We start from the raw sequence: 26,523 nt of genomic DNA, 5'->3' as shown, positions 1-26,523 counted from the left end.
TTTCAAGTGAAGATGTTCTGGGGAATCTAAAGGTTAAGCATTAATCTAATGGAAAAGTGCACTTTTTAATATTAGGTTACTACAAAACCTCGGGCTACAAAATGCAGGTAGCATTCAGCGGCTGTGCTTTTCACAGGCAGGAATTCCCGGCAGAGTGCAAGGTTCTTCCAGGGAAGGTTTATGTCACTTCGTCCTTTATGCCCATATGCATATTTATTTATAAAGGGAGACGTAGTGATTAACGCTTTTCTTCACACATCCGGTACAAACACCATTTGAATCGAGAGCCCGAAGGAGGAAAGGCTGTTGTGTGGTTTTTTTCAGGGGTAAGCCACAAGGCAGTAACTCCAAATTCATCCCGCGGGAGGAGCTGGGCAGGTGCCTGAGGGCACGGCCCGGGACTCACTGCCGGCCCCGGTGCTGCGGAGAGAGCTCCCGCCACCAGCCTCGAGGGGGTCGCTGCCCCGGCCGGAGCCCCCTGCCCGGCAGCCTCTTTTCCCTCCCTTCCTCCATCACTTCCTCTCCCCCCTCCTCGCTGGCCCCTTTTCCCCTCAACTCGGACCCTTTTCCTCCCTTCTCGGCACGTCCCCAGCTCGTCTCGCCCTCTCACTTCTCCTCCCCCCTCGCCTCTCTCCCCGCCTCGCCCCGCGGCTCTCACCCTCTCGGGCTTTCAGCAGCACCGTGTTGGCCACGATGTTCTCGATTTCCATGGTCGGGGGCTCCTTCCCCTCAGGGCAGCCGGAGTGGAGGCCGCCCCTACTGCCTCCTTCGCCCCCTCCTCCAGCCCCGCCACCGCCGCGACGCCAATCCTCCGCTCATCCGGCCCCGCAGGACCTCAGCGCTGCGCTCGCCTCTTCCCCATCACCCGCTGCTCGCCCCGGCACCGGCCTCCCCCTCCCCGAGGGCGGAGGCAAGGAGCAGGCAGCAAGCGCCCGCCCCGACCATGGTTCTACCGCCCTCCTCGGCCCGCCCCAGCCAGCTCCGCCTCTGCTCTCCTGTGCCACCTCCCCCGTCTCTCCTCCCCGGAACGACAACTCCCAGCAGGAGCAGAGCGGTATGCCCCGAGGGGCCGCCGGCGATGCTGCGCTGTGCCCGCTGGGTTATGTAGTGCACCCAGGCCTTTCCCGGCCTGCCCCCGAATCGTTCCATAGCAGGAAAGACGAGCTTCAAATCTCGCGGTAGTTGGATGAAGCTCTCGCGAGAGGTGTGAGGCAGCCGCTCTGCTCCCTCCCCTGTTCCGCTCCGCACGCTTGGGGCCTGAGGGGGTCTGTCGCGCCTCGGCACCGGCCAGAGGGGTAATTCGGAAGATTTTGCCCATTTTGTGCGCCCTGTTTGCACCTCCAGGCCAGGTCTCACACGCCGTGTGAGTGCTGAGCCTCTCCTTCCCCACACGCACCCACGCGGGCGGACAGACCGAAAATGGGGAAGGCATCGAAGCGGAAGCGAAAGGTCTCGGCGCCCGCGGCTGCCAAGGGCCCCGTGAAGTCAGCTATGGCTATGGTCCAGAGCAACCCCTTTGAGGTGAAAGTCAACAGGCAGAAGTTTGACATCTTGGGAAGGAAGACCAAGAATGATGTGGGGCTGCCTGGTGTCTCACGGTCCAAAGCTATTAAGAAGGTAAGAGGGCATCAAAAGTTGGGAGGAAGCATGGCATCTGCAGATGTGGTGGAGAGGTGGCAAGGCTTGAGCCATCTCTGGTGAGACGAGACTACCTCCGTTGGGCCCAGAAAGAGTGGCTGGTCACGGCGTTTAGATAATGGCCAAGAAGTTAGTATGTTTCCTTGCAGTGCAATTCACAGGGCTCAGTAATGCAAGTCTTCTTAACCCATGTGTGGGAATAGTCTCTTTCCAAATTACCCGGGTCCAGAATACCAAGGAACACGTTGTTGTCGAGCAAATGCTGGAGCAGAGTGCAGGTGGTTATGTTGGTCAGGTTTGGTTGCTGGATGCTAAACATTGATAGTGGTGCAAGATTGCTGTCACAGTGAAAGCTTGGAAGGGCGCTGAGGTCTGAATGCAGTGAGAAATGTGTAGATACAAAGAAATGACCATTAATATGGAAAAGATGCAGAGGACTTTTTGTGCACTGGTTAAATAGTTATGTTGTAGAAGAATGTTGGGATGCAAAATAACGATGTGGCCTCATTACCCTCATATGAATGACCATATCACTTAAGAAGAGTAGATCTTTTACCTGCTATCTTTACACTGGTTTAAAACTGCCTCTTTTTCTCTCTCCACTGACATCACCAGCTAAGCTACCTGACCAAAATCCATACTGCATAAGAGGGAGGATGTTGTGTCTCATGGTGTATCTGGGATTCCAGCTACACTCCCTTGAGTGAAGCACTGGCATTTTTTGTGACCCATCTCTTCAAACAAACGAGGAAAGAAGTTAAAACCTCTGTAGATTCTGTTAAAGCTGGAAAAGCATAATTTGAAAGTTTGCCCCTGGGATTCTGACATGTGGTTGAAGAGATTTGAAGCACTTACTGGAGAGGTTCTTAAAAACAGTGCAATTTGTCATTTTGCAGGGGTTCTGAAAGGGGATACATTGACTAAGTTTTTGTCAATAGAACTAGTTAATGAGAGAGGACATCAGACAATTGATTTTAAAAGTACTTTTCCATATGCAAGGTATTAAGAGATATTAAAGTTCATGCACAGTGCTTAAGCTTCCTAGTAATTTATATATTCTGTGTAAGAATGGGTTTATGTCTTAGATAACAAGACCAAAATAAGTTTAGCTGACAAAGTAATTTTTCCTTTCTTTATTATGTTATTCTTGTATGCTCAGCTTCAGGCAAATCAGAATTCTTCAGTGGCAGTGCAGACTTTATGTGATAAAATAAAGATGAGATAAAGTGTACCACCTTATGTCTTCATGGGGGCAGCCTGTGAGAGAACTTAATGACTCTGATGTATCGTATGAGCTTCCCACCTCTTTTCTCATGAGTTTTTTTTCTTCTCTTTCATTGCATTCTGATAAATCAATTATGTTGCCAGGGCACTGTGGAGGTTTTATGTCACAGTATCACAGTATAACTAAGGTTGGAAGAGACCTCAAGGATCATCGAGTCCAACCTATCAACACAGACCCCATGACTAGACCATGGCACCAAGTGCCACGTCCAATCCCCTCTTGAACACCTCCAGGGACGGTGACTCCACCACCTCCCTGGGCAGCACATTCCTATGGTGAATGACTCGCTCAGTGAAGAACTTTCTCCTCACCTCGAGTCTAAACCTCCCCTGGCGCAGCTTGAGACTGTGTCCTCTTGTTCTGGTGCTGGTTGCCTGGGAGAAGAGACCAATCCCTTCCTGGCTACAACCTCCCTTCAGGTAGTTGTAGAGGGCAATGAGGTCGCCCCTGAGCCTTCTCTTCTCCAGGCTAACCAATCCCAGCTCCCTCAGCCTCTCCTCATAGGGCTTGTGTTCAAGGCCTCTCCCCAGCCTTGTTGCCCTTCTCTGGACACGTTCAAGTGTTTCGATGTCCTTCTTAAACTGAGGGGCCCTTCTTAAACTGAGGGACCTTGGCTTTGAAGGTAGTTACTCTCTTTGGGGTTTAATTCAGTTTTTTTTTTTCCTTCTAGCGTTCCCAGACATTACTGAAAGAATATAAAGGAAGGGAAAAGGCAAATGTCTTCAAAGATAAGCGTTTTGGTGAATATAACACCAAGATAAGTCCAGAGGAAAAGATGATGAGACGATTCACTTTGGAGAGGCAGGTAAAGTATAGCAATTAAAAAACAACCTAAACAGTACACCAAGAAAAATCCAAAGCCTCAACACTCAATTTTTTTGAGACTGTCCCCCTTAAGAGAAGGTTTTGAAGGTTTATGCTTTCTTTTTTTTGATTTTATGTTTAGAACTTGCATGAGAAAGCAGGGCTTTGGGGGAATCCAGAATTTTTCCTGACAACATTCTGGTTTTGCAGAACAAGTTTTAGAAGCAGAAATTTCTTTGAGTACTGATATGCAAGAAAGCCACTTTTAAGCAGATTCATTGTTTGCTTGGTTTTCTTTGGCTGCTCTGACTACTCTGATTTGGGAATTGAATTAGGAAAAGGCAATCAACATCAAGTACACCTTGGTATTTCTGTACAGCTGTTGAGCAGCAGCTGTTTTATTTCCTACCCAGAAGCACTCTGTATCTTGCTATCGCTCTGTAATGTGAGCTGTATGTGCAGTACAGTTCTTTCTGCCTCATTATACACAGTCTCCATAAGTGAATAGTGTAATGTCATCTTCTACTTCTGTGAGTACATTAGAGGCTGTTTCATTAGGCCTGAAATGTAGTAGTTAAGAATTGATGTGACTGATAAAGCTTAACCTTCCTTAGGTTTTCACACAGTATCATAGTATAACTTAGGTTGGAAAGGACCTCGAGCATCATCGAGTCCAACCTATCAACACATGTTTTCTGAGTTACTCTATTTGGACATAAGTACAGGAGTAAAAGAGGCATCATTCACTTAAGATTTAATGTAGTTGAATGAAAGTATTAGTCCAGTAGTGCTCTTACTCCAGTGCTCAGTTCTGGCAGAACACTGGAATAGGAATCTCTTCAGCTAGCATTAAAAACACAGGTTTTACCAGTTTATTGCCTGGGAAATAAAAGTCTTCTCTTATTTAATTGTTTTATTTCAATGTTCTTAGCAAAATTATGGAAAGAAGAACATCTATAATCTTAATGAAGAGGAGGAATTGACTCATTATGGCCAATCTTTGGCAGAAATTGAAAAACTAAATGATATTGTTGATAGTGACAGTGACACAGAAGAAAGAGGAACGCTGTCGGGTAAGGCACGCCAGCTGGCATCCCACTGCTGGTTTTATTGTTGGTACATCTACATCATTTTTGCAGTACTGTCTTTCGTTGAGAAAATGTTATGTAATTGGTGGGATGTTTAAGACAGATTTGATTACCTCTTAACCACACAAAAAAGCAGCTCTCTGGATTGTAGCCCATGTTAAGATGGAACCATCTACCTGGCAAGCTTCTTTAATCTGTGGGTTTTCAGCATATCTGTATCTTAAGTCCTTTGGCCAAAATCTGCAGTGTGAGTTTTCTGGTTGCTTTCTTGTGCCTCTGCAGTTGGTGCCATGGTCTTAATAGTCATGAGGTCTTGGGCGACAGGGTGGACTTGATGATCTTTGAGGTCTTTTCCAACCAGATTGATTCTATGATAATATGCACCTAAGTACTAGGAAAAAGACTGAAAAACCCTCCTACCTCATACAAAGTTTTTGTCAGTCTCTTTTAGTATTCCAGATGGGATTAAGTGCTCCTATTCTCACTGGAGACACTGTCCCAGCCAGCAGCAGCACTGCAGCACTCATGTATGAGTTTGAAAAGGATTCACAATCTAGTTGTTTTGGTTTTTGTTCTTTTCTAGCTGAATTAACTGCTGCTCACTTTGGAGGGGGTGGAGGCCTCCTTCGTAAAAAAGCACCAAGTGGGCAGGAAGATGCAGAGGAGGAAAAACCTAAATCTAGGAAGCAACTCATAGAAGAGATGATAGCCAAGTCTAAACAAGAAAAGGTGAGTGTTTAGCCCTGAAATATTAATGAGCATGATTAAGAATTCCTGATATCACAGAATAAAACAGTAGTGGCATAGAAAACAAAGGAGATAGCTGTCTTAAGAGAAGTGTCCTAGCTCCTTGATTGAAGTCCATCTGACTTGGCAGGCACTTCAGGATATGCATTGAGTATCTGCTGTTGTTGCATATCCTCAAATCTCCCCTTCTGGTGACTCCTAACTTGTTTTCTGTATGCTGCCACTCAGTGTAGCTCTGTATTTATTCATCCACAAAGAATATTTACACCTCTAAAATATTAAGTACTGAGGTTTATGTACTTGCCAGAGACAACATTTTGGTTTTGTGCTGTAAGTACTATGTCTATGTAAGTACTATGACTATGGTCATCTGAACATAACTGCTGCATTTGTTTGTTTACTTACTTGTTAGCAAGAGAGGCAAAGTCGGAGGGAGAGTGCTCTAGAGCTCACAGAAAAGCTGGACAATGACTGGAAGGAAATCCAAACCCTTATGGCCCGCAAGCCCCCAAAGTCAGAGAGAAAGGACAAAGAAGTAGAAAAGCCCAAGGTAAGATTGTTGGCTAGATTGTTTTGTTCTAACAACTCGTGCTTTTGACTCACAGTGGCTAAAGTAGTCATTTCTTCACAAAATACGATGTTGCCTGCTGTTCACATGGACTGCTATGAGTTTAGGAGAGTTTGGTTAGTTGGAGGAATGTAGGAGTCTGTGTGATTTGTCTGATTTTAATTGCCTGTTGCTTTTCATTAGTCATCAAACATGAGGGAGGTTGCAGGTTGAACAACACTGTTTGGTACAGCTTCTTTTTATGATGAGTAAATTTCTTGAAGAAGTCAAATTGTTGAGAACATTGACTTGGTTTGAATGCCTTTGCAGTGTTCCTTGGGTGAAAGAACACTTACCAACAAAATGTTTCAGAGTCACAGAACGGTGGGGGTTGGAAGGGACCTCAAAAGATCATCTAGTCCAACACCCCGGCTACAGCATGTTCCTCTAAATCAGGTTGCAGAGGATTGTGTCTAGGTGTTTTGGAATCTCTCCAGAGAAGGAGAGTCCACAACATCTCTGGGCAGCCTGCTCCAGGGCTCCAGCACCTCGCAGGAAAGAAGTTTTTCCTTATGTTTAGGTGGAACTTCCTATGTTCTAGTTTGTGCCTGTTGCCCCTTATCCTATCACTGAAAAAAGCCTGGCCCTATCAGCTATTGATCAGCATTGAGAGGATCCCCTCTTGGTCTTCTCTTCTCCAAGCTAAGCAGCCCCAGGTCTTTCAGGTTTCTTTCTTGTGAGTTGAGTACAAAAAGAATCAAAATACTTTTGAGTAAATACCTTATGGTCTCAGAATCACAGAATCACCAAGGTTAGAAGAGACAGCAAAGATCATCAAGTCCAACCTGTCACCACAGACCTCATGACTAAACCATGGCACCAAGTGCCACACCCAGTCCCCCCTTGAGCACCCCCAGGGATGGTGACTCCACCACCTCCCTGGACAGCCCATTCCAATGGCCAACGACTCTCTCACTGAAGAACTTTCTCCTCACCTCAAGCCTAAACTTCCCCTGGCACGGCCTGAGACTGTGTCCTCCTGTTCTGGTGCTTGTTGCCTGGGAGAAGAGACCAACCCTCTCCTGGCTACAACCTCCCTTCAGGTAGTTATAGACAGCAATAAGGTCTCCCCTGAGCCTCCTCCAGGCTAAACAATCCCAGCTCCCTCTCCAAGGCCTTTTTTATCAATTTGTATTTTATACTAAGGGAAATAAACTTTTAAATCTAAGAATAAATATTGTGATGCATTGCACTGTGTTTTTTCTTGTAGAAAGTTTGCATTATGTTGGCAATAGAGTTCAGCTTTTGAAAGACTGGCGTAATGATCTGAACTTGTGATAAATGTGCTCTCAGTGAATGAGCACAAGATAGTGGATCAAAAGTTCATATAAGATGCATTGATTCTTACTTCTTAGCTGTTAGTCTGGCAAAGGGGTACCTGTGGAGCAGAATAATAACACTTAAGATAATAAACAGTTATATAAATATTTCTTTAGCCCGATGAATATGATATGATTGTTCGAGAACTTGGATTTGAGATGAAAGCAAAACCTTCAGAGAGGATGAAGACAGAAGAAGAATTGGCAAAAGAGGAGCAGGCACGACTCCAGAAGCTGGAGGTACACCATTTATTGATTCAGATTGTTTTGTAGCCTGTCTTTTGGGAGTGACCACTTAGATTCATTGCTTGACCTTAAATTGAATGTGAGTGCAGTTGGTCAAGGGGGGAATTCAGGAAATCTTCTGTTTGTGGTTTTTTTGCAGTCTGGTATTACAGGAGTGACCAGACTTACTACATGACTGTTGAGCTTTAGGAAGAGAGCTGGTCTTTCCTCAATAAATATGTAATACTCCTTCAATTTGCCTTTAAAATGTTTTAAATTATTCAGTTTAAGAGGTGCTTCAGAGTCAATAAGGGGAGCATCATGGCACAGCAGTCCAATTAATACCCTGGCAAGTCACTTACTGTTTTCTTCTGGTGCTGCAAGAGTCTTCAGCAGCAGTGTGTGTATGGCTTTGCAGAGGAGTAGGATTCTCTTGGGAGTTGTTGTATGCTCTGTTACACTGAGCTTACAGAAAGGTTGACTGGTGAGGTAAATGTTTCTCTCCTCTTTTTGGTATATTGGGGGACATAGTGAGGACTGCAGGGATTTGGTACCCTCGGGTTGCCTTAGAACAGCTTGTTAGTTAATAACAGAACAGACAGAAGGCTTTTATTTTTGTTTATTTTTCTCCTCCTGTCATCTTGTTTGATGGACAGTCTTACCTGGTTGCCCAGGTGGAAACCCTTTTGTCAGTGGTTGGTTCTGATAGTGCCCATTGAGCCTATTTGCACCTTTAGTATGTTCTAACAACCTTGTGGTATGGTTGTGCTTGCCACAGACTTGTTGCAGATATGGGAAACAATAACTCTACAGAATCAGAAGCTTGCATTTCCTGGTAATGATACATTTTCTCACAAGCAAATCAGATACATTTTAAAAGGACAGAACATGCCAATCCTGGCAAACCCAGCATGCAAGCCTTCCAGACAAGCCAATGCAGGTGTCTGTGTGCTCTTACCAGGTGCACTCCCCACAAGAACTAATGTCAGCAGCTTTTGCACAGAATTTCTTGAGTCACTGGTTTTTCTTTTCATCAGCTTGAATAATCCTAGTTACGTTTTCTTCCCCTTTGAATTTTTGGTGGTTTTGGTTTCTTTGTTTCTTAGCTGTAGTTTTGGAGGGGTCTTCCACTCTGGTGTAGTTACCCAGTTGCTTTAGATGCCTCCCAGCTCTGTGTGATGTTTCTTCTAAACCACAGGCAGATCGACTCCGTCGCATGCGTGGGATAGATGAGCAGGTGAATAAAAAGAAACCCAGCCACATCTCAGCTGATGACCTAGCTGATGGCTTTATCCTGGATAAAGATGACAGACATTTATTGTCTTACAAGGTAAGGTTTAGCCCTTCCAAATTTTCTTGTTTTCAAAACAAGATAGGAATATTAGTTTGGAAGTGAGCTCTGTGGGGACGTCTAAACCAGACTCTGCTCTAAGCAGGGCCAAGTATGAAATCACCACTTTGCTCAGGGCTTTATCCAGTTTGTCCTTGGAAAATCTCCAGGAATGGAAGCTGCAGCTCTCTGGGCAGCCTGTTCTTCTGACTCTGCTTACCATGAAAAAGTTTCTCTTTATATCCTGTCTGAACGTCTCTTGATTCTACTTAGGCCTGTTGCTTCTCATTTTCACGTCTCTACTAACAGGATGGAAAAATGAATATTGAAAATGAAGAAGAGGAAGAAAAAGATGAGGAAGAAAAAGATGAGGAGGAAGAAGAACAGGAAGATGGGAAGGAAGATGATGAGAATGAAGAAGAAAGTGGGGAAGAATCTGCTAATGAAGATGAGGAGGAAGTTGCTGCAGATAGCCACTCTGATCTTGAATCTGATCGTGAAAGTGAGGAAGAAGCTGCAGGGAATAAAGAACAGAGGAAACACAAGAAAAGTGAAAGTGAATCACAGAATGCGGAGAAACTAGATCCAAAAATGGAAGCTGCCAAATCAGAGCTTCCCTATACATTTACTGGTAAGCAAAGAGCTGATCCAGAGATGCCTGATGTCTTCAGGGGTAGCCAGTCTCTTCCTTTGCCCTGTAGGATCTTGTGTATGCCTGTTCATACATGAAGTATGGCTTCATAATTGCCTTCTACTATTCCAAGAGTAACCAGTAATTGCTGCTCTTGGCGATCAGCCCTAGTCATGCTCTGAGCAGTGGAAGGCAGATCTGTTTCAGCCCAGAGTTGTTTCTGCTACTCAAGCAGCCTTAGAATTAAGTATTGATACTGGGAAGAGAAGAGTGAACAGATCTGTACTCCTTGCTGAACGCCACCAACACAGTGCTGTTGGTTCATGTAAGGGAGGCCAGAATACTATTCCATTAAGTATAATTAAAGAGAAAGATTCTGAGCTTCAATCCCTATGATGTAACATTGCAGGACTGTTAAATAGACACTCAAAAGCTTGACCTCTTTTGGGTCTGTGCCTGGGAGGAAGGAGGAGGCACGTTTCCGGTAGTACACAAAGCATTCATAAATATTAAGTGTGTAATGCATCTAGCTATTGTCCTGCTGTAGATTTGTAGAACAAAAACATCTCTTGCAAGATTGAACAACCTTTTAAACTACTTCCTTAAGTGCTTGTGTCTTCCCATCAAAAGGAGATAACTTATTACCCAAAGCCTTTTAAATTGCATTCAGTGTTTGCTTTGACCAGAAAGCAGTCGTGTTAAAATAACCCAGAAAATTGCCCCAGTTGGGATGTTCTCTAGCATGTGAACTTTGCAAAAGGCTAGATATTTGCCAGTTTGGGGTGTGTGTATTAATTTTCTGTTAGTGGCTAACCCTTACTTCTCTTAATATCCTTCATACAAAGCTAGTCATGTGTGAATTAAACATGGAACTGACTATAGAATGGTAAATTTATAGGTGAAGGTGTGCTTAAGTTTAATTCTGCTTTGTGTGTGTCAACATGGTTTTGCTCAGCAAATGGAGGATGAATTGCATGTGAATAATTCCAAACCATTATTTTCCAACTTGTTCATGTGTATGATGTTCCATATGTGCTGATACATAACAAGTGGTTAAAAGGTGATGATTTAAAAGCCCTGTGGTACTTTCCCCCCCCCCCCCCCCCCCATCCCCGAATGATTAAACATTGGAAACTGAAAATTTGTTAAGTGTTCAGTTGAATTAAATACATAGAGAATTTTGCCTGGTCACTGTTTGTTTTTACCTTGTAGTTCCTGAGTCCTACGAGACATTTAAGTCTTTATTGGCTGGAAGAACAATAGAGCAACAGCTTCTTATACTAGAGAGAACTCAGAAGTGCAATCACCCAAGCCTTGCAGCGGGAAACAAGGAGAAGTTGGAAGTATGGACCTTTTGTTTTGGCTTGGTTTAAGTTTCAAATTAATTGGAATTCCAGAGCAAGTTTTATTAAGTACTCAGGAAGCAGTATAAAACATACATGCTTCTGTCTTGTGAGTAGAATTAACATACCACTCTTCCTAATTTCTGTATCACTGTTCTTTTGTGCTTTTCATGTACAATGAAGAGAAAAAAAACAACAAACCAACTTTAACATGTTATACTTCTTGCAGAAATTGTTTGGCTTCCTTTTGGAGTATATTGGGGACTTAGCAACTCTGGATTTGCCAGAACTCAGAACAATTGACAAACTGGTCCTGTAAGTAAGAAATCCTATTGACTTTTGCACCTTCATGATTTAAAGAGAAAAGCTGCCTAGGGTGAAGCATTTAGTGTGTTGTTTCTTTCTTGTTCTGTAGGGATGGTAGGCAACTGGTAACTCTCCAACTTTCTAGTGTTTTAACAGCTTTGTGTAATGCTTGAACTATTAATTGTATCAAGACATTTTCAAAGCCTCAACATGTAATTTTTTATCTGCAAAAGGCTTTTCATGGGTAGTGGATAAGTATTACCATGTATGCATCCAAACTTTGTATGAAGTTATTTAGACTACTGATTAAGGATTTTAAGCTTTGTAATGAGTGTGCACTTTCTTTTGTAATCTTTGTCTTTTCCATGGGTTCTGTGAATTCACTCAGGGAACTAGCAGAAAATGAAATTAAGGAGTGTTCTAGTAGGCTCATAGAAAAGTTCCAAATAAACACTTCACAGGACGTTGTTGATTTGGCCTTGTTGCCTTCAAATACCTGTCAGGCAGTTGTAGTGAGGAGGGAGCCAGATTTGTGTGAGCTGTGCAGTGAAGGACAGGAGTCAGTAGCCACAGGCTGCTGCAAGGGAAATTCCAATTAGGTGTAGAAAAAACTCCTCACAGCAAAAGTGCTGAACAGTAGAACAAGTTTCCCAGTGAGGCTGTGGAATCTCTGCCCCTGAAGACAGACAAAACTCAGTAAAGCCACAAGCAGCTTTGAAATTTTGCATCAGAACTCCAAATGTCCCTCCAAGCAGAATTAGTTTGTGATTCCTTTACAGGCTAGACAGCTCTCTTTCAGCCAGTCATTTTGTGTCATTTCCCTCATATGTATTTATCCAATGCTAAACTACCTAAGTTACTTAAAAATCTGATGTGCAACTTTAGCTTTCATTGCTCTGCAAGAGCACTGATCCATTCCTGCTGTGGCACATGCTCTGTAAAAAAGTATAAACACATTCTGATTGTTTTCTAAAGCTGGGATTTATCTGCATCACCACAGACATTTGCAACTGAAAAGACTAGAAAAAGTCAGACCAAACAGATGCAGATTCCTGACTACATCTCCCTGTAGGCACTCAGCACAGGCAGGAGGCTGACCTAACTTTGTGGATTTTATTTCTTTCTTGTTTTAAGTAATAACTTTGCTCACCACATTGCTGCCTCATAGGCTGTTTAATGTTACCTAAGAGTATTTATATTAGTGGGCTGCCAGCATAACTCAGTGCAGTGAAATGTAGAGTTAGGGAGATTCAGAAGGATGGGGTTTAACCATAGCAGGTGGTTTGGGAGTGTAATTGTAAGGTTTTTATTGGTTTTTCATTTAAGATTTAAAAACCACCAAATCAAAGATGATTTCACAAGCAAGACCCAGTGAAAAATGCATGTCTCTAAAGTATAATGGAACAATAATACCATGTATACTGGGTGGCTGCTTCTGAAAAGGAAATCATTTGTTTCAGGGGATTTGTTACTGCTGTAGTGTAGATGGAAGGCAGGAAATAGGATAGGATAGGATAGGATAGGATAGGATAGGATAGGATAGGATAGGATAGGATAGGATAGGATAGGATAGGATAGGATAGACCAGGTTGGAAGAGACCTTCAAGATCATCGTGTCCAACCTATCATCCAACACCACAACCAACTAACTCATGCAACTAAACACCCTGTCAAGCCTCCTCCTGAACACCTCCAGCAATGGCGACTCCACTACCTCCCTGGGCAGCCCATTCCAATGGGCAATCACTCTCTTTGTATAGAACTTCTTCCTAACATCCAACCTAAACCTCCCCTGGCGCGGCCTGAGACTGTGTCCTCTTGTTCTGGTACTGATTGCCTGGGAGAAGAGACCAATCTCTGCCTGTCTACAACCCTGCTTCAGGTAGTTGTAGAGAGCAATAAGGTCACTCCTGAGTCTCCTCCCCTCCAGGCTAAGCAACCCCAGCTCCCTCAGTCTCTCCTCATAGGGCTTGTGTTCCAAACCCCTCATCAACTTTGTTACCCTTCTCTGGACATGCTCCAGCAAGGCAACCTCCTTCCTAAACTGAGGGGCCCAGAACTGGACACAGGACTCGAGGTGTGGCCTAACCAGTGCAGTGTACAGGGACAGAATGACCTCCCTGCTCCTGCTGGCCACACTGTTCCTGATGCAGGCCAATCTTCCTACAGCTGCTTAAAAATGATTTTTTTATTCATATTAGTGGTGTGACTCGATTATGATTTATATTTCTTGTTAATAGGCCATTGTACAATCTTTGCCAGATGTTTCCAGAGGCAGCCAGTGACCGTATGAGGTTCATCCTTCGAGATGCAGCCCACGATATGGAAGAAGTTGTTGAAGTCAAAGGCCGTGCAGCGTTCCCGGGTTTAGACACGGTAACGAGCACCTGCTGCTAGGACACTCTCTTCTTTCCATTAGGACAGAAAAGCCAGTAAATCAGAAATGACATTGATTTTACCTTTCTTAGAATCTAAGGAATTATTAGCATCTAGGACTTGTTCGGTTTCTCAGTGTTTTAAATTGCCTCTCTGGAGATAAGTTGTAACAAAATCCCTCAGAACAAAAAAAGTCCTGAGAAACAAATGACTCCCACAAGCAAACAGCACCCCCCCTCCCAAGCAAACAATAGCCACCCCCAGGCAAACAATGACACCCCCCCATGCAAACAACCACCTCCCCCAAGCAAACTGTAGCCACTCTCAGGCAAACCATGACCCCCCACAAGCAACCAACCAGCCCCACATACACCCCTTCTTCAGAGCAGAAGAGTTACTCTGTAATATTAATAAGGAGAAAATATCTCCAAATTGCCACTCCACTTTTCCTAGCAGAGAACTCTTTGTTTTCCTGATGAAACTTAAATGGGTGGTTCTAGGAAGAAGCGATACTGACAGTTATGTTCTGAGTTTGTGTTAAGTGCAAATGTTTCAAGACTGCTCCACAGAAGTGCACTGTCTCCTAGGTTAACAAAAATAACATTGAAACACTGTTATAACATCACAACATTTCTTAGAGCTTTATAATTGATAAATTATTGACTTGGAAAGGATAGAAGAATTCAAATAGTCTTCTATATTACAATTCTTCAAGGAGATAAACACAAAGTAAATACTACTACTATGGAAAGAAACTTTTTGTATTAGTAATACTCCAAAATGTCACTGGCCATGCTATATGGATCCTCCTTCAGTGTGTAGGCAATTGGTTGTTAGGGGCTTCAAGAGTGGAGCATACAGACAATGGGTATTTGGTTACTGTAGTAAAAAGACAAACCATGAGTCAGTGATCCACAGAGAGCTACTTGTCTCCAGGTTTGATGAAGCAGTGCTGCCTAATGGAATAATTAGACCACTGAAAGAAAATAGACTGAAGGATTTTGCTTAGAAGGCTTGGTGCTTACAGCTTGCAAAATACTTATATTGAGTTCTTTTGAAGAGTCTTTATTCCGGATGTTTGGGATTCTGCAGGAAGTGTATTGCAGAGAGCTTTTTACTTCTGATGATTTTTTTTTTTGTCACTGTCACCCATATGACACCAATCTCACTTCTGGCTTTCATTCCTTGCAGTAGACATTTCCAGGTTTCAAGCCATCATTATCATGCAGGCTGGAATTACATCGCCTTCCTATTCTTGAAGCACTTGTTTGAGTGAATGCTCTTAGACCAGCTGTGTTAGAAGACCTGCCAGTGCCTATAGTTAATCTAACCTTAAATTTGGACTGGGGTATTTAGTAACCAAAACAGGTCAGGAGAATCTTTGTTTACAACAGAAACTTCATGGAGAGAAACAAGGCTGAGACAACTTCACTTGTGTCTAGCACATGGGAGACCTAGTTCCTTCTTGGTTGTTCCCTAAGCTGCCTTGTGGAGTTAATGCAGTGTTAGATCTATAGTGGATATTCCATATTCCCATATAACTTACACAGTCAATAAGTAGGTCATGTATCCTATCATATCTGTCAAACTGATATGTATTGTTGTGAAGCTAAGTGCAAGGTCCTAAGAGTTCTAAATACCAAGGCACTTCTGAACACAAGCGATTCAATAAATGCCCCACCTGGAGTCCTGTGTCTAGGTCTAGAGCCCCCAACACAAGAAGGACAGGGAACTGTTAGAGCAGGTTCAGAGGAAGCCACAAAAATGATCCAAGGGCTAGAGGACCTCTGCTGTGAAGACAGGCTGAGAGAGTTGGGGTTGTTCAGTCTGGAGAAGTCTCTAGGGAGATGTTAGAACAGCTTTCCAGTCACTTCCCTGAAGGAAGGAGGTTGCAGGATGAGGTGGAGGAGGCACTTTTGACAAAGGCAAGGAGTGACAGGATGAGAGGTAATGACTTCAATCTGGAAAAAGCTGGATTGAGCTAAGACATGAGGAAGAAATTCATCTTCCTGAGGGTGGTGAGGGCCTGGAATGGGTTGCCCAGAGAAACTGTGGAGGCTCCCCAGCCTGGCAGTGTTCAAAGGCAGGTTGGATGAGGCCTTGATCAAGCTGGTGTAGTATGAGGTGTCCCTATCCATGGCAGGGGGGTGGAACTAGATGATCTTTTCAAGTCCTTCCCAACCCATTCTATTATTCCACACTTCTGTCTTTAGATTACTACATGGCAGTTACTCATTCACCAGTTACACATGTGTAAAGTCAAGATCCTGGGAATATTGTCTTAACTCTCTTTTGCTGCACTCTCTTTTATCTTCTTTCAGCTTATTTATTTGAAAATTACATCTTTGTTGTTTCCAACTTCTGACTTCTGGCATCCAGTTGTAACACCTGCTTTTATCTACATGAGTCAGCTACTTACCAAGGTATGTCTGTGCTGTGGTATTTCAGTATAGAGCCTTGTTTTTAACAAGGACTCTAAATAGAAACATTAGCATTACTGTATAGAGTGGAAATGAACTGAGAAGGCAGCTTTGTGTTTGGTATGGTGACAGGTAGTAGTTGGAAGAAAAAGTTAAGAGGGAAAAAAACCTTTCTAGGGTACAGTCCAACTCACAAAACTAAATCCAGTCTTTTTTCAGGCTGCCACACAGTATGGCCAATTACATAGGAGCAATAGAACAGATGGAATACAGTCTGAAATCATTCATTACTGATTTCTCCTCCATGCATTCCATTTGTTCCTACTTCAGAAAGCTATTGAATTAAAAGTTGGCAGTATTTGTTTTCCTTCAAAATGTACCTATTGCACTGCAGTTTGAATACTTGCTTATTTTTCTATCCAAATATTCTCTTTATATGTTTCCAAAGTCTGGAGCTGGTTGTTCTGTTGTTGGCAAGATGCTCTGAGCCTTGGGTTTCCCTGCTTCGTTTGTGAAGAATTTATTGTTTGTAGCTTAGCACCTTCTAGTGGCTAAACCCGTTCTGACAGACTTCATCTCAGTTCTGCATCTACTCTTTACTGAGGGCAAGGGAAAGCTGGTATGGTTTTCATTTATGCCCAGTGGGTGTCATTTTGCAGCCATTAAATGCCTACAACTTAGGGGACCTCTTAGAAAGCAGAAATGTTAAATATTTGTGAGGTACAGACTTTTCATTCTGAGTGTTTTGTGCCTTTTCCTTTCAGTGTCGCATTACAACGTTGCAGGATGTCATTAAAGGTTTATTTATCTGCTGTTTGTTCCTGGAATATGTATCTCTCTCCAGAAGATTTGTACCAGAACTCATCAATTTTCTTCTTGGAGTACTTCATATCTCTCTACCCAAAAGCCAGGCCCAGGGTGAGTTTGCTTAGACCAAATGAGTATTTTAGTATTTGAGTTTATCTTTCACATCTCACTAAAAATCTTTCACACTCAATTTATTGTTTTGAACAAAAGCCCAAAATCATCTGCTAGATTAGCCATACACAACCTTGATTTGGGGACAGTTACAAACTGTGTTCCCTAGTGCTGTTGGCAGGAAGGAAAGAACTGAAGTTATTAAAGGAAATGAAGTCATGCTGCCTACCGTGCAGTATTTTTGCAGTATTGTTGTAAACAGACTCTGTGACTGGACTGTGCCCTGAAATTCAGGCTCTAATGGAATCCTAGTGGGCACCCTGTATCTTCACAGTAAAGCAGCAGTTGATTCTGCAGATACCCTCCTTCTTCAGCTAATATAGGTTGGACTTGATGATCCTCGAGGTCTCTTCCAACCTTAGTTATACTGTGAAACTGTAATAGCTGTCACTGAGAGAGGTGAGAGAAGTGTATCACAAAGTTGGTATTTTCCCTTGTTTATTTGACATGGATTTGTTACAGTGTCACAGAGGGCAGCTATTCTCACAGGCCAGATCAGTCTATGCTGTAACATAACTGTAGACTTAGCAACTTGCACAGACAGCAGAGAGAACAAAATTATCTTTTCAATTTGATCTATATACTAGCAAATGATTTTACTTAGAATGGTAGAATGGTTTGTGTTATATTGGACCTTCATCATCTAGCAGCAGCCCTCTCCCATGGAAACAGACACCTCCTACTAGACCAAGTTGCTCAAGGCCTGTCCAACCTGCCTTTGAACACTGCCAGTCTTGGAGCCTCCACAGCTTCTCTAGGCAACCTGTTCCAGTGCCTCACCACTCACTTGAGGAAGAATTTCTTCCTCATGTTCATGTAAATGAAGTTTGAAGCCATTGCCCCAGGTCCTGTCCCTCCATGCATTTTGACAAAGTCTCTCTCCAGATCTCCTGTAGCCCCCTTCAAATCCTGGAAAGCTGCACTGAGGTCTCCCTGGAGCCCTCTCTTCTCCAGGCTGAGCAATCCCTACTCTCTCAGCCTGACTTGATAGGAGAGGTGCTTTACTCTTCCTCTCTCCAACTTTTTCTTTGGGATCTGTTTCTAGTTTCAAAGTTCCTCTATATCTGGGGCTTTTTGGTTGATGAGTTTAGTGACAATAATTAACTTAGGAGGAGCTAATTCATGTGTTAGTATCTCTGTTTGGGTCACTCAGAGTGTCACTTAGCAGGTGTGAGGAGACTTTGCAGGAAGCCTATTCTCAAGTGAAAAATTCCATGATTTGTTGGCAAACTCACAGGACATCTGGGACTTAAGGAGCTACAGGCTACATGTTAATGTGCTCATCACCCTCCATAGACACCTGAAGAGTCTCTCTTCCCTAGGTAGCTGTCATTCTGATGAGGAGGGTTCAGCTTCTCTTGCTGCAGTGTTGCAGTACCTCTTCAGTAGTACTGAGTGGTTGTATCTCCCTTCATTTATTTTTCCCCTTAGGATTTTTATGCCTTTACATGCTGGCTTTTTTGTTCCCCCTTTTGAATTCTCAAGCTATTAATGATGTTTTTTTCACCAAGCTTAGCACTGCAGTTTCACCTTTTTTATCTTGTATGCCCGTACCCTACAGACTTTCTCCCAGCTGCCTCTCACAGCTTAGCAGTTTCCTCTGAAGTGTGAGCCAAGGTTACACAGCTGGGCTGCATCAGAGCAGAACACCAACAGCTGAACTCTTAGAAGGAGTTGGGAAGAGGTTACAGAGTGGGTGGGTTACATAGCTCTTAAAGTATTTTCTCTTTTGTGTGCTCTTAAGAATGTTTGATCTGGAGAGGCACAGTTAAAATCTAGGATTCTGAAAAATCAGCAACTACTTAAAAATATTTGGTGGTAATCAGCAATCAAGCCTTAACCTTTGTTTTTTCTTTCTTTTCTTTATATTTATGTTTGATTTTGCACTAGTTAAATTGGCAGTGTTGGTTTCTTCTAGCAGTGAGGAAAAGCTCAGTAAAAAGCACATTAGAGCCACAGTCTTCTCTGAGAGTTTTTCAGTCCATGTTGATGTTCCAGAGTTATCAAACTATCCAATCATGCTTTTAAGTATTTGTGGTGGGTTTAGGCTATGCCTTTAAAATTCAGTTACAGATTTTGAGCAGAAAAAGTAGAAAAATATAAACAAATTACCGTTGGGTGTAAAAAGGAAGACAAAAGATCATTCTGAACAAATTCACTGGGTAAATATCTAGAATAAGAGGAGCTGTACCATAGCACTTCTTCCCTTTTCTCTCTTCTGCTCTCTGGCTGTTTTGCTTTGCTCAGGAGAGATAATCTGCATGCTTTGGCTAGCCTTGGCTAAGTCTAACTTCTCTCTTCCTTTCTCTTGTCCCTTTTGTACAGGAGAGTGAGGGGAAAGCAGGCAGGGAGAAGCTAGTAGCTTCCCCTGGTCCTTGGCCAGGGGGATCCTTGTGCTGTTCATTGATTGTAAATATCTGTATAATATTGTAAATACTGTATATTTGTCCATGTTCATTGCATTCCACTGTAGAGTGTAGATTTTGCTTGTTAAATACAGCTCCATTTGCTTCTAACTGAGTTGGTCTGGCAAAAGTTAATGCTGGGGGGGAAACTTCAGCCCACCACAACATTCCTGGTGGTGGAAGTATTGCTGATAAACGTGATGATTAGGCTGTCAATGTTTGAAAGATGGGCACACATCCAGTTCTCTGGAATGTTGATATACAGCCACCAAAAGAATTTCTTGGGGTTCAAAATCAGCAAATGGAACTCTTATTCATTTAATTTTGTGATCTTGATCCATGAATTCCTTGCAGGGAGAAGTTACGTGGGCTACGGCTTCACAAGAGACTGAGCTGCAGTCTGCATTAGATGTAAAACAAATCCTTTTGCATTAAAAGGAGAAAAGCTGAAGGTGGAGGGAGTGGGAAGGAGTTGTCATTGTTGACAAAAAATAACATAAAAAGTGTTGGTGGTTTTTCTTCAGAGTACTTGGAACTGATCTCATGTAATGATTATTGTTCTTGCTTTCTAGGCTATACTATAGTGCATCCATTTACACCAGTGGGGAAGAATTTAGAGCTGCTTCTGGTGTGTGACAAGAAGGATCTGGAGAGTTGGCAGAAGCAAAATCTGCCATTGAGTATTGTGACTAGGTTAAAGGAAACCAGCAGAACAGAAATTAATCATATCAGGTAGGTAGGAAATGTGAACAGGAGAAACACCAGATCATCTTTTGGGTCATCTCAGTGCCAGTGCACTTTAAGAGTAAAAATAGGAGCAGTGAGTTGTTCTGCTTTATTTTTGTGGTGCTACTCTGTAAAGTAGAGTAGCTCCATAATGGTACTCTTGTGGCTAATCTTCAACCAGAAGGCTGTGGCAGGACACTAGTTGGAGTGCTCAGCTCTTCCATTCCTTTTTCATACATCAGTGAACGAACGAGGAGGATGTAGAGGCAGAGGAGGTGCTCAGTACTTCAAACTGCTGAGCTCTTCAGAAGCAAATAACTGCTTTTCCTTACAAAGACCATATTAGAGAGAGTCATTTAAATAATAAAACACTGAAGTTGGAGAAGACCCCAATTAAACTTAGGTTCATTAACCAAGGTCAGCCCCATTTTTTGCCTTGCACATTTCAATGGAGTTTTAGAACCTCAGAACCAGAACATTTTTAGAAACAGTGTGAAAACTTCATATTCCACATGAGTGGCAAAGACACAATACTGGCTTGTGCTGTGTGCACTGACATAAAGATGTGTTACTGACAGCTTTCTTATCATAGTATCATTCAGGGTTGGAAGGGACCACAAGGATCATCTAGTTCCAAACCCCCTGCCATGGGCAGGGACACCCCACACTAGATCAGGCTGGACAGAGCCTCATCCAGCCTTGCCTTAAACACCTCCAGGGATGGGGCCTCGACCACCTCCCTGGACAACCCATTCCAGGGCTTCACCACTCTCATGGTGAAGAACCTCCTCCTCACATTCAGCCTGAATCTCCCCACCTCCAGCTTCATTCCATTCCCCCTAGTCCTATCACTACCTGAGATCCTGAGCAGTCCCTCCCCAGCCTTCCTGTAGGCCCCCTTCAGATACTGGAAGGCCACAACAAGGTCACCTTGGAGCCTTCTCTTCTGCAGACTGAACAGCCCCAACTCCTTCAGTCTGTCCTCATAGGAGAGCTGCTCCAGCCCTCTGATCATCCTTGTGGCCCTTCTCTGGACACGTTCCAGCACCTCCACATCCCTCTTGTAATAGGGGCTCCAGAACTGGACACAGTACTCCAGGTGGGGTCTCCCCAGAGCTGAGCAGAGGGGGAGGATCACCTCCCTCGACCTGCTAGCCACACTTCTCCTAATACAGCCCAGGATCTGATTGGCTTTGCGGGCTGCAAGTGCACACTGAGAGCTCATGTTGAGCTTTTTGTCCACCAGCACCCCCAAGTCTCTCTCCTCAGGGCTGCTTTCCAGCCAGTCCCTGCCCAGCCTGGATTTGTGCCTGGGATTGCCTCGACCCAGATGCAGGACCCTGCCCTTGGTCTTATTGAACTTCATGAGGTTGGCTTGTGCCCACCTCTGCAGCCTGTCAAGGTCCCTCTGGATGGCCTCCCTTCCCTCCAGCGTGTCTGCTGCATCACACAGCTTGGTGTCATCAGCAAACTTGCTGAGGGTGCACTCAATGCCGCTGTCCATGTCACTGACAAAGATGTTGAACAAGACAGGTCCCAGGACTGATCCCTGAGGGACTCCGCTTGTCCCTGGCCTCCACTGGGACATGGAGCCATTGACAGCCACTCTTTGGGTGTGGCCATCAAGCAGTTCCTTATCCATCTAGTGGTCACCCATCAAACCCATGTGTCACCAGTTGCTCGCCCCTCAGCTATTAATTTTGTCACCTGCTCATAGAATGCTTTGGAAAAGGAAATTTTTAGTCTGATTTAACAACTAGTAAAGCCTTGTAACTGGTTCTGTCACTCAGTCTTAACAACAGATTGCTTCAAAATTGAATTGATTAATTTTACTTGGCAATCCACAGCAGTTTGTGCAAGTGAAATGGTTAATTCTTTTGTGCATTAACAGGTTATCCTGCCTTGCCCTGTGCTTTGACCTCATCAAAAAGTGTGCAGCTCTGTATGAGTCTTTACCATCATTCCATGAAATAATACACCCTGTCAGAGTTCTTCTTACACAGCATCTGCCAGTGAATGACTATCCTGAACAAATGCAGGTATGTGTTCCTCAACAATGAAATAATTTACATGTTTCATCAATAAATGATATGATCCTCCTCTGTGCTTAAATAAAAAAATAAGTGGAAGCATCAGTGAGAATTTTTTCCCAAGGTTCAGGCATTTGCCTTCAAAAATTACAGGAATGTTTCTGTGACAAAACCAAAGAAGAGCAGAGAATGTTTAGGGAAGGTATTCTTTCATTGTGTCTTTTTTCTTACCTCTCTAATTGAAGACAAGAGCACTTAGCTTTAATAACATGACATTCCATCAGGGACTTAAATTATAGGTTGTCTGGTCATTCAGTTGCTCTTCTACTTTTGTAATGAATCTGTAAGGCCTTGGTACCTTATTAAAACAGTGCAGTTGTTTATTTTCTAGCAGTGAGGTTCAAATTGTTAATCTCTCTCTTCTAAAGCAGCAGAATTGTCCTCTCCTCAAAGAGACACCATGGAATATCCTTAGAGAACAAGGTTTTGGAACAGAAATAGTGCATAATAGCCACTATTTTTTGCCTTCAAAATGAACAATCATTCTTAAAATTGCCCTGAAAGGCAGAATTAAAAATGCTTTAGTCTTGCTTCTTCCCCTGCTAGGTGACACTACCTGCACTCCTTTCTTGCTGTCCAAAAAGTGTTTAAAAATCATCCAGGCTGGAAGGCTCCCAGTGTTAGCAGTGTCCTAATGAACAGCAAGACATTGCTAACCCAGTGCTTTTTACCCAGGAACATATGAGGAGAACATTACTGCAGACTCAATTTACAGTAGTTTGTTGATTCTGGTATCTTTGGTATGCTTTTGAAAGTGTAATTTGATTGCATTTCCAGGAATGGTATCAGGGTGCTCTGAAAGAGCTGGAGAACAAAGTCAAACGCTACACCCCGTTGATCTGTGAGAAAAAGAAGCCAGTGCCATTGAAGCAGTATACACCTAGAATTGTCAAAGTGTAAGTAAAGCAACACCTGAGGCAAAGTATTTAAACACTGAGATTTTCCTCAAGCTGGAAGGGTTTGGAAAACAGGACATCAGCTGGTTTTCTGCTAGAGCTTTGTGCCCGAATCACAAGAAGGGAGCTACTTGGGTGGTAGGAATGAGAAGGAAAAAAAAGAGGAGGAATTCCAAGAAATGGAGCAAAGATCATCATGGAGGAAAAATAGCACTGGGAATCCACTCTTGCCCATATAATCAGCTGTAAATTAATAAATTTCAGGATGAAAAGTGGTTGCTGCTACTATCCTTTAAGCATATTACTTGATCCATTTCTTCCTTTCCCCCAGCCAAATAGTTTTCTACATTCTAAGAGCAGCAATGACAAAATCCATGGGTTTTTTTTTCCTCTTTTTGCATAGCTTGCAGTGACCATAGGTGTTTTTTAGTAGGCTGTTTTAGAGTTAAGTTTTAATAACACTGGTTTGGTTTTGTAGAGAATAGGACAGCATTCTGATTCAGGAAAAGTGCTTTATGTTGGCTGCTGACTTATTTAACCATGTTGGTTTTCTACAGGGGCAGAAATTGTCTGCCTTCTTCATTCTAGTGAAGAGGACAACTTTCCTCTGCCATACCCAACTATTTTTTTGTCAATTCATCTGCAGAGAAGGTCTGCAAAGACTTTAAGTATACTGGGAGATTCTATCTTTCTGCAGACACCTTTCAGTCTTCCCCTCTAGCCTTTTCAGTCAATTCAAAATGCAGGCTACATGTGGATGACTGAAATGTAAATACTGTCTGCTTGTCCTTTGCATGATGTGGACACAAAGTTAGAAGGTATGGTGAGTGGATTCCCTGCGTGCTCATTCAGCAGCTCCTTATTATTCCAAGGTAACCACAGAAATACAAAGGAATTAGAATATTGGCTTAGTGTTCATCTAAAATAAACAGCAGAAAGGTGGGTTTGTTAAGCTGCTCTGTACTCACCCGTTCTCATTTCAGTTTAGAATTTGGAAGGACGCAGGGATGCAGCAAGAAAGAGCAAGAAAGAAAGCAGCTGATTCGGAAGCATAAACGGGAGCTTAAAGGAGCCATCCGTGAGATTCGGAAGGATAACCAGTTCCTGGCTAGAACACAGCTCTCAGAAATCATGGAAAGGTAATGTAGCCTCTGCTTCACCACCACCTGGGGAGTTTCCCTGCCCTGTGTTCCTTATTCCTAGTGGTCATGCAGGTGTTGGGTAGAAGGTGGGACTTGATTCGATTTGCTGCATGCCAAGACTGACGATAATGATAAACCAGACAAAGCTCAAATGAGTAAAATTGGACAGTTTAAGGGAACACCTAATGTATTCAACAGAGATCATTTAAAGTGTCTTCACAGAATGCCAGGTTGGAAGGGACCCCATGGATCATCTGGTCCAACCTTTTCTAGGTGATTGTGTAGTTGAAATGAGCTGACCCAGCACCCTGTCAAGCTGAGTCTTAAAACTGTCCCATGGAGGGTAATACAATGCTTCCCTTGGGAGATGATTCCAATGTCCAACTGGTCTCACTGTTTTCAACTTAGCAGTTTGGTTTCTTGAGTTTAGGAGGATGCAGAATGTTTTTATCTGAAGTGTGTGTTGGTGAAATGTAAGAGTTGGGGGATTTTTTACAAGTTAATAACTATTGTCTAAATATACTTCTGTATTTTACCTAATAGAATCTTTCTGATCCATTTTGTTTGTTGATTGTTTGTTTTACAGAGATGCAGCCAGAAAAAGGAAAGTGAAAGAGCTTCTTGGTAGCCTTGCTACACAGGAAGGTGAATGGAAAGCAATGAAAAGGAAAAAAGGGAAGAATTAATTGGGACTGCCTACATGTGGGTTTTGAAGAGACTTTAATTGCATTCTTTGGATGCATTCCTTTGGAGGAGACAACATCAGCAGATCTACCTGAAAAAGTCAACCTTCTTATTGAAAAAAATCCACAGGTTTTCATAAGGAAAATAAACCCAACACTTTTGTGTGTGGTATACTTCTGATTATTTGAATAATAGAGACTATTTGGATGAATAATCAGTATTCTTAGTTGTATATGACTAGGTTTTAGTCTGACTTGAGCTATAGACACACAAAATGTACAGCAGAAACCTTTTGTCGCCTCATTAACATTGAACAGCTGCAAGCAGCTCTCATAGTGCTGATACATTTACAACTTAAACAGCGGCATCTGGGGCTGTTGATTGACAGATGACTGGATATGAACCAGCATGTGCCCAGCTGGCCAAGAAGGATACCATCATTCTGGCCTGGATCAGCACTAGTGTGACCAGCAGGACCAGGGAAAGGATTGTCCTCCTGTACTTGGCACTGGTGAGGCCACACCTTGAGTACTGAGTTCAGTTTCGGGGCCCTCCCTCACTAAAAGAAGGACATTGAGGTGCTGGAGTGTGTCCAGAGAAAGGCCACAAAGCTGGTGAGGAGCAGCTGAGGGACTTGGGGTTGTTTAGTCTGGAGAAAAGGAGGCTGTGGGGAGACCTCATTCTCTACAACTCTCTAAAAGGAGGTTGCAGCCAGATAGGTTCTGGTCTTTTCCCTTCAGTGCTGGGTTGAGGGTTGGACTGGATGATCTTTGAGGTGTAATCCAACAGGATGTATTCTGTGATTCTGTGTTGGATGTTAGAAGAAACTTCTTCACTGAAAGGGCTCCAAAAGACTGGAACATGTTGCCCAGGGAAGTGGTTGAATCCTTCTCCCTGGAGGTGTTTCAGAGTGGCAGAGGTGTGCTGACGTGTTTAGCACCAGACTTGGTAGCGTTCAAGAATGGTTGGACTAGATGATCTTAAAGGTCTTTGGTCTGTAGCACTGGGGCATTCTAATTCATGTATTCAGTGGAGGAATAGAGTCAACCTTCTAGCAGAAGTCCTTTGTTAAAGCTATATGTCCATCTCTTCAGTAGGTTTTGAGTTGAGCAAAGCTCTGAAATTCTTAGTGTACTCATAACCATTTTATTTCAGTGGACAGTCACATCCCTAACTCTCTTCCATTACTTTATCATCTGTGTCTAATTACTGGTAGGTGCCCAGCATGAATGTGGAAAACATCTGCCTTTCTAATACAGCCAATAAATACCCTATATTTGTGGAGAAACATTGTAATGAGACAGCATGACAGGTCATAGATTCACAGAATGGTTTGTTTTGGAGGGGACCTTCAAGATCATCTAGTTCCAACCCCCCTGCCATGGGCAGGGATACCTTCCACTACACCAAGTTGTGCAAGGCCTCATCCAACTTGGCCTTGAACATCTCTACCCACAAAGGCTGTGGATGCCCCCTCCCTAAC

The 26,523-nt window shown here is 43.2% G+C and overlaps 2 protein-coding genes across 3 annotated transcripts in view; one reads left to right on the top strand and one right to left on the bottom strand.

Annotated features, from left to right (window-relative positions):
* Positions 1–930, bottom strand: part of GRK4 (G protein-coupled receptor kinase 4) — a 40,155-nt gene extending 39,225 nt beyond the window's left edge. For both annotated transcript variants that reach the window (XM_068149631.1, XM_068149632.1), the window contains exon 1: positions 659–930. In XM_068149631.1, the coding sequence (XP_068005732.1) occupies positions 659–710 (52 nt within the window). In that variant the 5' untranslated portion in view covers positions 711–930. The remainder of the gene's footprint in view (positions 1–658) is intronic.
* Positions 931–1,233: 303 nt separating this feature from the next.
* Positions 1,234–25,211, top strand: NOP14 (NOP14 nucleolar protein). The gene is made up of 18 exons (XM_068149630.1): positions 1,234–1,617; positions 3,594–3,728; positions 4,659–4,800; positions 5,399–5,544; positions 5,975–6,112; positions 7,606–7,728; positions 8,912–9,043; positions 9,353–9,674; positions 10,887–11,017; positions 11,247–11,332; positions 13,564–13,699; positions 16,021–16,122; positions 16,884–17,037; positions 20,075–20,234; positions 22,120–22,267; positions 23,096–23,214; positions 24,198–24,353; positions 24,943–25,211. Exons 1-18 carry the CDS (start codon positions 1,420–1,422, stop codon positions 25,040–25,042), a joined length of 2,628 nt encoding a protein of 875 aa, XP_068005731.1. The 5' UTR covers positions 1,234–1,419; the 3' UTR covers positions 25,043–25,211.
* Positions 25,212–26,523: the final 1,312 nt, after the last annotated feature.

The sequence above is a fragment of the Melanerpes formicivorus genome, unplaced genomic scaffold, assembly GCF_026170545.1.
Source record: "Melanerpes formicivorus ecotype bairdi unplaced genomic scaffold, bMelFor1.0.p_v2 SCAF_18, whole genome shotgun sequence".
Taxonomy (NCBI): Eukaryota; Metazoa; Chordata; class Aves; order Piciformes; family Picidae; genus Melanerpes; species Melanerpes formicivorus.
Note: the sequence above shows the minus strand (reverse complement) of the source record. Positions and strands in the feature narration are given on the sequence as shown.

Excerpts from the sequence above, each read along its gene's own strand:
- NOP14 (XM_068149630.1), top strand. The coding sequence starts at position 1,420 with ATGGGGAAGGCATCGAAGCGGAAGCGAAAGGTCTCGGCGCCCGCGGCT. Across the intron at positions 5,545-5,974 it reads CCAAGTCTAAACAAGAAAAG|CAAGAGAGGCAAAGTCGGAG; the intron begins GTGAGTGTTTAG and ends CTTACTTGTTAG. Across the intron at positions 20,235-22,119 it reads ACAGAAATTAATCATATCAG|GTTATCCTGCCTTGCCCTGT; the intron begins GTAGGTAGGAAA and ends GTGCATTAACAG.